Source organism: Eleutherodactylus coqui, chromosome 2 (assembly GCF_035609145.1).
Source record: "Eleutherodactylus coqui strain aEleCoq1 chromosome 2, aEleCoq1.hap1, whole genome shotgun sequence".
Classification (NCBI taxonomy): domain Eukaryota; kingdom Metazoa; phylum Chordata; class Amphibia; order Anura; family Eleutherodactylidae; genus Eleutherodactylus; species Eleutherodactylus coqui.
Genome location: NC_089838.1, coordinates 85,975,509 through 85,987,681, shown reverse-complemented (window position 1 = coordinate 85,987,681; position 12,173 = coordinate 85,975,509). Strand labels below are relative to the sequence as shown.

The 12,173-nt window shown below is 41.7% G+C and overlaps 1 protein-coding gene across 2 annotated transcripts in view; it reads left to right on the top strand.

Moving 5' to 3' along the window:
• HRH2 (histamine receptor H2) overlaps positions 1-11,895 on the top strand; it is a 100,583-nt gene extending 88,688 nt beyond the window's left edge. The window contains exon 3 of one of the 2 annotated variants that reach the window (XM_066589807.1): positions 11,272-11,895. In XM_066589807.1, coding sequence (XP_066445904.1) covers positions 11,272-11,473 — 202 coding nt within the window. In that variant the 3' untranslated portion in view covers positions 11,474-11,895. The remainder of the gene's footprint in view (positions 1-11,271) is intronic. The other variant, XM_066589809.1, reaches the window with a different exon arrangement.
• Positions 11,896-12,173: the final 278 nt, after the last annotated feature.

Below are 12,173 nucleotides of genomic sequence, written 5' to 3'. Positions count from 1 at the left end.
TTTTTTGCAGAGATCATTGCTCAGCAGTCATCTCATTGTCATCACAGACACAATTACAATCAAAGGTAACTGTTATAATAACTGTTTCGGAAAATAGCACAGGATCACACCATTAACAATAAGTAGTGGGGATATTCCGCCTCCTCTATCCTCTTTCCTCTCCAGCATAGTATCAGAGAGCATGCGAACAACACTCTCCCAAAGAAGTCAATGAGTTTGTTTTTGAATAACATCTAATATAAACAACCTACAGGCTTTTTCTTGCACTTTGACCCCTTTATATGACCTTTGATGGATAATGTTGGGTCATTAGATTTGTGGTATCCTCACCACTGTTGTAAAATCCTAAAATTTGAGTTTGATACATTGAGTGATTTGTCAGGCAAGGTCAAAGTTCATATGTTAAGTCTAGTGGCACTGTTGTACTTCAACCAGCGTGAGTCAAACATTGCTAAGCGATGTTCATATCAAGTGCTAACCAGATTGCCATGTCGCTAAAACATGGAAAACCAAGTCGTAGATGGTGAATAGTTAAAGGGGTACACTCAGGTGGAAATTGGTACACTGAAGATGTAGTTTATCTTGAAGTCCTTGCCAATTAAAATAATCAGTTCTCAAAACATTTACAACCATTTTCTTCTAAATATTTTATGTTTGTGCAGCAAACATTGTGTCAATCTAGTTTCATAAGTACATGTGGCTGTTGTGAGAGAAATTCAGAAACATTCCCTTTTAGCCCATATTTAAATATGATCTATAGGAGTTGGCACCACAGTGAAGTGTTATACATAATTTTACTGCCCCATGTTCAGAGCTAAGGTTTCTTAAAATATAAGTTTTCTTTAACGAATTATTGTGTCTAGATATGTGTTGTAAGTGTTAGAAAATGAAACTGGTGTTTCAGATAAGGAGAACATTGATGGATTAATCATTAGCCTTGGACACATTAAAAGTAGCAAGGCTATCTTCAGGCTTATTGTATTCTTTAATATCAACTCCTGATCATTTCCATTCACTAAACAAAAAAAGGATAAAGCAGCATGCACTAGTAATAAAATGATAAGCACATTTCTATTGGAGGATACAGAAATGTTCTCTTCAAGGGCTCGCTTTATTCTCTTGCCAAGATAAGTAGGGAAAATAGAAACTAAGATCCCGTTAGACAATAATGCAAATAATAATAAAATTCTAAGCACCACAAAAGTAGAGAACCTATTTCCTGCTAGTTTGGAAACTTATACACAGTCATACAAAAAGAAGGACACCCCATGTAAAGGTTTTTTGACAGGATGTATGTGTATGTTTATTAATTTTGTTCAAACAGTATATAAAGATAAAGGTCATTTAACACTTTCCAATCCACTGGCTGACGTCTAAAGACATTCTCATTGAAGGCTGTACAGCTCTGATGGCAGAAGAAATCCTGCAGGGTATTCTTACTGTAGATTACTGGCTGCTATGTTGTCAGGGGCCTGTCTGGCATGTCACATACTGCAATACTGGCTCTAGCCAGCAGATGGCGCCATTGTATAATGGCAGAAAGAGGAAGCCCCCTAGGAAACCCTGAATCCAAAATTGGATTGCAAAGGGTTAACTTACAATAAATTATTAAACAAACATTTAGAGATCTGAAGTTTCCTTCTGGTGAATCTTCCTTACGGTGAACACCCACTGGCGATACGATATCATTGCGATGTGAGACTAAGTGAAAACGCATGATAATGAAACCACTGATTTTGATGGTTTTATTCTCATTAGCGATGTTTTCACTGTTAGCTCGTATCGCAAAGAAGAATCAGCGTTAGTAGAAGAAGAAGCAGCGCTAGCCCCATTGAAAACATAGGGAGTACATTGCGCTCCCCTGACACAGCTGTGGCAGAGGTCTACAATGTTATCCCATTACTTTCAATGGGGCCGGCGCTGCTGCAGCCCAATTGGAAGCAATGGAATGAAGGCCACCACTGCGACAATGATTTTCGGGAAAGGGCTTGAAATATAAGCCCTTTCCTGAAAATCATGGCTAGCTGTAAAAAAAAAAAAATAGTTTAACTCACCTACAAGAGCCATCAGGCTTTTCTCTCTGGCCTCGGCAGTTGTCTTCTGTGTTCTGGAGGCCAGAGATTGAAAAATTCCCACCTCCAGAAAGCGCTGTCTCTGATTGGCTGAGTGCTCTGGCCAATCAGAGGCAGCACTCAGCTGTCATTCAATGATGGCTGGGCACTGCCTCTGATTGGCAACAGCACTCAGCCAATCAGAGACAGCAGTATATAAAAGAGGCAGCAGTATATAAAAATACAGATTTTTTTTTGCTGTACTACTTTTATTTTTTATCAAAGATATTTAATTTTTTAAAATTATTTTCTGCTCCCATATTCTGACCACAATAAGTTTTTTATTTTTCCTTCAACATAGTTTTGCGAGAGCTCATTTTGTGCGGGACGTCCTATAGTTTCCGTTGATATCATTTTTTAATACATGTGACTTTTTCATCGCTTTTTATCACATGTTTTCTTGGAGACTGGGTGACCAAAAAAAGCACAATTAACGCATGACATTAACAATGCGGGATAAATAATGTATTACTTTTATAGACTGGACTTTTATGGACGCAGTGATACCAAATAAGTATTTTTGTTTTATTATTTACATTATTTTATTATAAATACAGCAAATGATAATTTAATAATTAGTAAAACTTTTTAAAACTTATTTTTACTTGTTATTTTAGTCTCTAGAGGGAAGAAGAACATGCTTTGATCGCTCCTGCAGTATTATGTAATGCTATAGCATTACATCATATATTGTGTTCTGACAGGCATTCTATCAAGCCATGCCATAGGCAAAATGCAAGCCTCCATGTCAACTGAGGAATTAAAAAAATTCTGACTTTTGAAATGTGGAGATGTAAATCTCCAAATAATCGCCGTGCCCCTGACAGAATATCGCTTGCTGGTAACAGGGTTTGTAAACCCTGCCTCCAGCAATCATTTGCTCTGATTGGTTCTCGAGAGCTGCGGCGCTTGAGAACCAATCAGAGCAATTGCTTGCTGGAGGCGGGGCTTTCAAACCTAGTCACCAGCAAGCAATGTTCTGTCACCGGCTGAGAACTGCATGGAAGTCTGCCGGAACTGCAGAGACCAGCAGGAGGGACCCAGATGGTGCCTGCTATGTACCTCTTTGGGGGCAAAAATGAATACAAGCAGGATAAATGAAATTGAAGACCAATCTCATCTCCCTTATTTGGGAATTTATGAGGATTTTGAAGTTATCCTCCTAAAACAAAATTGAGAAATATAATAAAAAGAAATGTAGCCAATTTTAACTTAATGCATCTCTATAACACATCTTCCAAGCATTGTCTGCATACAGACATGCTTCACACTAATTAACTGATTTGTCAGTAATGGCCCTTTTACATGGGATGACAGCTGTTTAAACAAGAGAGTTTAGACTAAAAGACATGGCTGAGTGCTCACTGTCTTCTCGTTCAGCAAGTCACTTTCAATTTAAAGTGCTGAGTGGTGAGCGCTTACATGCAACGAGAAACCAGCGATAAACAACTGCAAAAGAATAGTGAGCAATTCTGTCGCATTTATGGTGGGTTCACACAAGCGTGTCTTTGTGCGTGCATACGCACGCACAAAAACACGCTTGTGTTTACAACAATGCATTCCCTATGGTATGTGCACATGTTTGTACTTGTGTGCCTGCAAAGATAGGACATGCGTGCACCATTGGGAATGCACACATTTGCGCCTGCTGCCGGTGGCTCCATTGAAAAACAATGCTCTGCCGTCACCCCTGCATTCTTCATAAGCCCCTCCCTGAAAGGCCATTTAAAATAGTGAAAAAAATAAATAAATACTTACCTGCTGGGGCTCAGCCGCGACTTTTGGCACTGTCCCCGACTCTGTAGTTCTGAGCTATCAGCAGCCTGGGATTTAAAATCCCCGCCTGCTGGTAGCTCTGATTGTGATTGGCTGAAGTGCTTGAGCCAATCACAATCAGAGCTACCAGCAGGTGGGGATTTTAAATCCCTGCATGCTGCTAGCTGAGAACTATAGAGCCGGGGACAGCTGTAGAAGTTGCCGCTGAGCCCTGGCAGCCGTCAATGGCTTTTAGGGAAGGGCTTCATAAGCCCCTCCCTGAAAAGCCATTTAAAATAGTGTAAAAAACAAAAAAACAATACTCACTTGCAGGGGCTCAGTTCACAACTACAGAGCCGGGGACAGCTGCAGAAGCTGCGGCTGAGCCCCGGCAGGTGAGTATTGTTGTCTTTCCTTTTGAAACACTATTTTAAATGGCTTTTCAGGGAAGGGCTTATGAAGCTTCCCTGAAAAGCCATTGACAGCTGCCGGGGCTCAGCGGCGACTTCTGCAGCTGTCCCCAGCTCTATAGTTCTCAGCTATCAGCAGCCGGGTATTTAAAATCCCCACCTGCTGATAGCTCAGATTGTGATTGGCTGAAGCACTCAGCCAATTACAATTAGAGCTACCAGCTGCTGATAGCTGAGAACTACAGAGTCGGGAACAGCACCAGAATTCGCAGCTGAGCCCCGGCAGCTGAAGGGAGGTATGTTTTTTTTTTGTTGTTTTTTTTTACACTACTTATGTTTAAAGCCCTTCCCTAAAATCCAATGACGGGGTGCCGGCAGCAGGATTCTCTACCGCAGCTGTCATGACAACTGCGGTTGAGAATTGAAGAATTCCTCTGCTGCATCTGCAGCTGATGTAGCAGCAGGGAATTCTTTTAACTTGCAGGGGTGAAGGAAACATCTGCCGCAAGATCTTCATGCCCACGGGGGTCACGGCAGCGGTGGAGAGGCAGCAGCCGCGGCTCCATTGACAACAAGCACGCAGCTGTGTTCATGCGTGTTTTTGCTCGTACCTTGTTGCGCACGTATGTACGCAACTAAGTACGTACAAAAACACGCTCGTGTGAACGCACACTGAGGGCGCAGTCACACGAGCGTAGGCGTATTTACGTTCGCACGTGCGCAGCGTTTAATCGCCAGAAAGAACGTTTTTCGGCGATCATGACCAGAGCTAGAAAGCGTATTATCGTTTGTTCCTACTTTGCAAACTATCTTTTCGGCCATCGAATGTGCGTTGGCGCGTATTTCGGTCGCATATGTTCCGTTTTTTTTTCGGGTTGCCGTTTTTACGCGCCGTAAAATCGCCCGTGCGAACGAATACATTGGAAACCAATGCCTCAGATGGTCACGTTTATACGATTGGGCGCAAAAACGCGCCGTTTATGCGCTCGTGTGAACGCACCCTTACACTGATGATAATCGCTCAAAATCGCTACTTTGACTGTATTTATTTTTTACCAATTTTTAGGAGGAGCATAGTGTTTCCAAGATGTGTGGCTGTATTTCGATGCAATTTGGGGGTTTTGGCCTTGGGGACCGTTTGGAGGGCAATTTAGTGAACCCAATTTTTACTCCCATTGATGTTAATGGGAGTCAGACTCAACATCCCGATTCTTGATGATTTTTATGAAATCAGCCCGATACCAACATGAAAAGATTATTCCACTAATCGCTCATCACTAATCCTCTACCACAATCTCCAGTATTTATTACAACTTGATTTGAGTAAGTGTCCTACAGTCACTGATAGACTCAAAGTCACCTTTACTGTACACTTAAATAACTGATAAGGAGTCACCTGGCTCTACTGTGTCCTGAAATAGCGTCACCCAGGCTGGAGCCATACCTTTCTTGCTTACTTACAGTACCTATTTTTTTCACCCTCCTATTTCTACTCTGAGGTGTTTTCTTTTGTTGTTTTTTTATTCAGTAGAGGTCACTGTAATTGCATTTGTTCCAGGCTGAGCCTCATAGGTCACTGTAGCTGGCAGACCTGGAGGCCATATTCAACACTCTAGGTCGAGGCAAATCTGGTCCCCGTTGTTTGATTAGATGCCAGGCTGTTATCCAACAGCTGACCATCCACTCACCCTGGGACAGGAGACTCATGAAAGCTTGTGATGCAGCAGCAGTTAGAAGATGGCGCATCCTAATAAAGCTCCTTAACATCCGCCAGTAAAAGGTGTATGGCCGGTTGTTAAGGGGATAAAGAATCAAATAAACATGACCATAGTCATTAAATAGTCAGCTAAATGGTCCATTGCCTGGATGACAGCTCTCATTCAGAGAAGTTTATCATGTTAAACCCTTGTTGTCACTAACGGTAACCCTCAGACAAGCATGCAGCAGGCCCCCATAGACTGGGATTATTAATAACAAATGTTTTCTGTTAGTCTAAGTCTTTCTTCATTATTTATAGTTAAAAGGGGTTTCCATAGTCACCATGGCATCGGACAGCCATTTCATTGGCTTAGCGCTGTGGCATTTGACACGTGAGATCACCAGGCCAGAAGACCTTGTTACATCCTGTAAACCTGTTAAGTTGGTTTCTAGTAAAAATAATCTTTATTTGTATAGCGCCAACATATTCCATAGCACTTACATAGACAGGGGGGAATACAGAAAGACAAAAGTACAGAGATTTACAGATTTACAAGATTATCAGTTGATGGATACAATAGGGGAGTGGGTCCTGCTCCAACGAGCTTACATACTACAAGTAATGGGGTGATACAGAAGGTAAAGGGGCTGGAGATGTGCACGGTATGGCGAGGTGGTGAGTGAGGGATGCTATGCACATAGACAATAGTCAGACATTTGGCCGTGTGACGGCAGAATCAGTATGACTGCAAGGGCAGTTGATGGCGGCTGGCAGGGATTGCAGTCAGTAGGTCAGGGAGCATGTTATTAGGCGGCATAGAGAGGGTTTTGTTTAGGGAATGCGGTATGCCTCCCTGAAGAGGTGCATTTTTAGAGCACACCTGAAGTTTTGTAAGTCCTGGATTGCCCGGGTTTTCTTTGTAGTGTATTCCAGAGGATCGGTGCTGCTCTGGAGAAGTGTTGGAGGTGGGAATGAGAAGTTCGGATTAGAGGGGCGCACAGTCTAGTTTCGTTAGCAGAGCAGAGAGCCGGGGCTGGGTGATGGATTAAGATGAGGGAGGCAATATAAGGTGGCGCTGCATTATGGAGGACTTTGTGGATGAAGGTAGCGAGTTTAAATTGTATTCTGTATTTAACAGGCAGCCAGTGCAGGGACTGGCACAGGGCAGAGGCGTCCGAGTAGCGGCTGGACAGGAAGATGAGCCTGGCTGCCACATTCAGGATGGATTGGAGAGGGTAGAGTCTGGTGCAGGGGAGGCCGATCAGCAACGAGTTGCAAAAATTGAGCCGAGAATGAATGAGGGCAACAATAAGCGTTTTTAGCGTGTCTGCGGTGAGAAAAGAGCGGATTCTTGCAATTTTCTCGAGGTGCAGCTGACATGTTTGGGCAAGAGATAGAATATAGATAATATAGAGATAGAGATAATATATAGATAATAGAGATAATATAGAAGCAGGCTTTTGGGATGTTATCTGTGGCGTCCCTGTTGGGTCTTCTTTTGGCTGCAGTGGGGATGTGAGTAAACAACCCACATGATCACAGCAGCCCAAAGTAAACAGAAGAGCAGGGGCAGTGTAAAAGTGGGAGGTGAGTAAGTATGTTTTTTTAGTTTTAACTTTCTTCAGCCCCCAACTGCCACCAGTGTTTTTAATTCGGAAAACCCCTATAAAAAGTAAAAGGACACCACTCAGTACAGCTATGGAAGTTTGCCAATCATTTACCCTTCAAGGAATACATCTACTACTGCTCTTCATCTTGCAGTATATTCTTAACTAACAGCTGAGATAAGCATGGCATCCTTTTCAAGTGGACCTACCGAAGGCATAAGCATTACATATGTATCAAATATCATCACCATATAGATCATTGGTATATGCTACCAGGATCCACCAATAATTTAATACAAATATAGGCGATTTATGGTGACTGTATTCTTGAAAGTTATATCAACAGTGGCAGATAATTTTTAATATCAAAGGGGTGTTGTGGTTATGAAGCATATTTTCAGAAATTCCAGATATGAAAGGTTTTGTGTCATGGTTATGCGCAGCTGGTTATGGGTATAGATCACACAGCCATTACCTTCTTTTTCTCTCCTTCATTTTCCTGCATCGCTATTTTCCAAGACGGTTATCATATCCCTGACGATATGCAGCTTGAAACTACATTTCATTCAATTCCCCAAGCTATACTTCCTGTATGCATCCCCACTAATTGCTACCCTGCTATTGGTCAGCAATCCAGTCGCAAGGGCTGAAGAGAAAAAAAGGCATCCTACTCAGCAAGCCCGACCCAAAGCGCTGGAATGTCTACAGGTTGTATCCCGGGCATCTTGGCAATCAACACACCTGGATTGCCAAACGAAGGTGATGGTTTTTAAAGCTATAGATACAAAATCCAAGGCAGAGCCACATTGCAAACTTTAATTGCATTTGCTTAGCATTCGTTTGACAGTAACTTTCTGTAACCGGAATACCCCTTTTAATGGGTCCATAAAACTAAACAAGCACAAATCTATTCACCTGTGTTATATGAGTACAGTAGCTAATAAGCTGTTAGATCAAATAGAGGGATGAAAGGTATAAGTCAGAAATGCAACTTTTAATGATGATGCTCAGTAAAAATGAAGCTTTCCGAGGGATACCAATTTCATTTTATTACTTACCTTAGTCGCTTCAGTTATATAATGAGTATCACTCTTGTCACATCTGACGATACCTAAACCATACACAATCCCACTCTTCGTACTCTTCACAAGGTCACTTCTTAGAAGGAGGTCTCTGACGGTTTTCAAAGTGACGTCTCATGATATAAAAGGTTTACTTAGCTTTTATACTTTATGTAGTAAATGTATTTTACAATTTGAAGAGTAATTCAACTTTTTACTTCTCTTTTCAAAAATGAGTTTTGCAAGCGAATATAAGCAACTTTCTAACATGTCTGATTAGAGAGAAATGCTTTTTTCTCTACATTTAAATTAGTTCCTGCAACCCCCCCCCCCCCCCCTCCTCCACTCATCATTGAAGGTGCTTTTACATGGAACAATTCGTTTGGATACCTGCGATCAAGCAAGAATCTGAACAATTATCGTTAAGATAGTGCATGCACCTACTGAACGACGAACAAGAAGCCACTTCGTGTAAACAGGCAGCTGTTCACTTATGAATGACGGCTTGCTTACTGAGAATGGCGAGGACGATCCCCATCCTGCTCTGTCTCTATTCAGTCAGTGATGCTCGTTCCTGCGTTTTTACCCAGGAAAGGTTATCGCTGGGATGGCCTGTGTCGGGCATCTGCTGTAAAAGCACACTAACTTTGCATGGGCTGATAACATATGTAATCAGAAGACGGTACACAGACAGATAGGATTACAGTTGCAGCCCCCTATGAAGGGGGGGGGTGGAGATGGTTCTAACAGAAACGTTGTTATGTGCGCATGTATGTATGCACATAAACACGCCCATCTGAATGTACCCATTCATTCAATGAATTCAATGAATGGCTGAGCGTTGCCTGTGATTGGCTGAGCGCTCAGCCAATCAGACGCAGCCCTTTCAGCAAGCAGGGATTTATAATCTGCTTAAAGGGCTGCATCTGCGTCACCACCGAGAGAACTTCCTTACAGTTACGGGACCCAAGCGGCTAGACGCTCCTGGGCCCCAGCAGTGGCGGAGAGGTAAGTATGTATTTTTATTTTTTGCACCAGTTAGGAATGATTTTCTATAAATATTTAAAGCCCTTCCCTGAAAATTACTGCAGGGGTTGCTTGCAGACCATTGCTTTCAATGGGGCCGCCAGCAGCAGCCGCGGCTCCATTGAAAGCAGTGCTGCACGGACCTGCATTCACGCGTGTTTGTGCACGTACGTTGGTGCACAGGTTTTGTGTGCACCTATGTAGCACCAGCACACACTCTCGTGAATGCATCATGAGTGATTAGTGCAGGGAGGCAGGGGGAAAGGAAAGAATGGCTTATACTGTTAGTGGAGAAATAAGCATGTTTCTCTAGTAAGACATATTACAAAGTTTCTTATATTCGCCTGCACTATTTCTTTATTTTAAAATTATATGTTTAAAGTACTAATTGAATCATTTCTGTATCTTGTTCTTTGTTGAATTTGTGCTTTGACTGACATTGCTGCAAAAAAAAAAAAAAAAACATCCAAATGCAGTATAAATAATATACAATTATCAAAATAATGGAAACACCTAAACATTTATTAATCCTTCCATTATTTTGCCAAACTCCTGTATCACACATTGAATATAAAATGAGGACTAAAATGGCCGAAATTAACTTCACGATAAAAAAAATATATGCAACAAAGTCTCTGTTACCAGTGTGCAAGGCAAGTTCTGATACTGTATTGATGGCACATGTAGTTGATAATCAAATGTTTGCAATTATAAATACTACATGTTGTGCTTCCATGGCTTGACAAAGCTGTGCATAAAAAGGGAAAACTGTGTGAGTCTATAGTTCAATTCTTTTAATAATTGGTATATACTTCTTTAATGGGAACCAAGTCACCTGCCTTAAGCACCATAACCTATATTGCAGTGCTGTTAGGCGAGGTGACAGGGAGCAGGGTGCTGTATTGTTTCTATTCACCCATTTCCTGAATCCTAAATGCCCATTGATGAAGTTTGCATGGCAGCTAGAGATGAGCGAGCGTACTCGGATAAGCACTACTCGCTCAAGTAATTTGCTTTATCCGAGTATCGCTGTGCTCGTCCCTGAAGATTCCGGTGCCGGCATGGAGCGGGGAGCTGCAGGGGAGAGCGGGGAGGAACGGAGGGGAGATCTTTCTCTCCCTCTCTCCCGCCCGCTCTCCCCTGCTCCCCGCTGTGACTCACCTGTCAGCCGCAGCGGCACCCGAATCTTCAGGGACGAGCACAGCGATACTCGGATAAAGCAAATTACTCGAGCGAGTAGTGCTTTTCCGAGTACGCTCGCTCATCTCTAATGGCAGCCAAAAATCTGACTCTTCTCAGAATCCTGTGCTCATGCTCTCCTATACAAGCCTATGGGAGAGTGCATGTTCACTGGACTCTTAAAAGAGTCAGATTTTCATCCAGCATACAGACTTCAGCAATGGGCACCTCGGGATCCAGAAAGTGGGTGAGTATGAAAATTTAGTTAGCGACTACCCTAACAGCACCATAAATTAGTTGATGGTGCTTCAGGCAGGTGACAGGTTCCCTTTAAATGTAGGGATGTAAATAAACTGTGAAAAGCATAATATATTTTATTCTGATCAGCAAAATTCTTATTTACCCTACTTTTTATTTTTTTAGCAAGACGCATCCCAGATGGTGTAGCATATGTTTGGATTACATGACCTGCAGAGCAAGACTGTGGCTTCTTAAATACCTCCCAAAACAAAGCATATGGACTTCAATGTTAAAGGAAAATGTGACTGAAGCTCCAAGTGAGGTGCACATTCTGCAGCCTCTCACATCACTGCCATCACAGCTTCAGGACACAGTAATAAAGTAAAAAATGTTTGATATTTTCTCATACAGGTCCAAGGAGACTCTACTGACCTAGATCCAGGTCACAAATTCTTTGAGAATACACAATCTCACTTTCAGAAACTGAAGTTTCAGTGCATACTTAGGAAAGAATTAACTAGAAATAAGATTATGGAAAATAGAAAATCTATCTGTATAAACAACTTGGAGAGATAATTAGATGATTTGTACTGTGAAATACTCTTCACTGTGAATGGAACTTGTCGTCTATACACTAATACAAATGTCTTCAATGTGAAGAATCATGAACAGAAACTGCCAATGTCATATTTCGAAATGTGGGTATAATTTGTCAGCACCTTGAATTTTGGAAAATGTTTCCATTCAGGATACAATACCTATATATTTATACTTGTGACTGCTGGTCTCCTCATTAAAGATTTGATCTCATCCCCAACAAAGCACTTATCCAATGGTGGAAAATCCTTAGAATGTAGAGCTAACTGTATTTTATAACAGCAATGTATTCCCTCACACATGAGCACTTTTTAATTTATTTTTGCATAGAAACTGCCTATATATTAGTCATGTACTGCAGAGTATAAGCAGACTTCTGGTCAATCGGCATTCTTTTATAATCAAATGTTTTGATTTAAATTTTACAAACATAGAAAGTCATTTCTATATTTCTTGATAATAGAAAGAAACAATGTATGACGTACAAA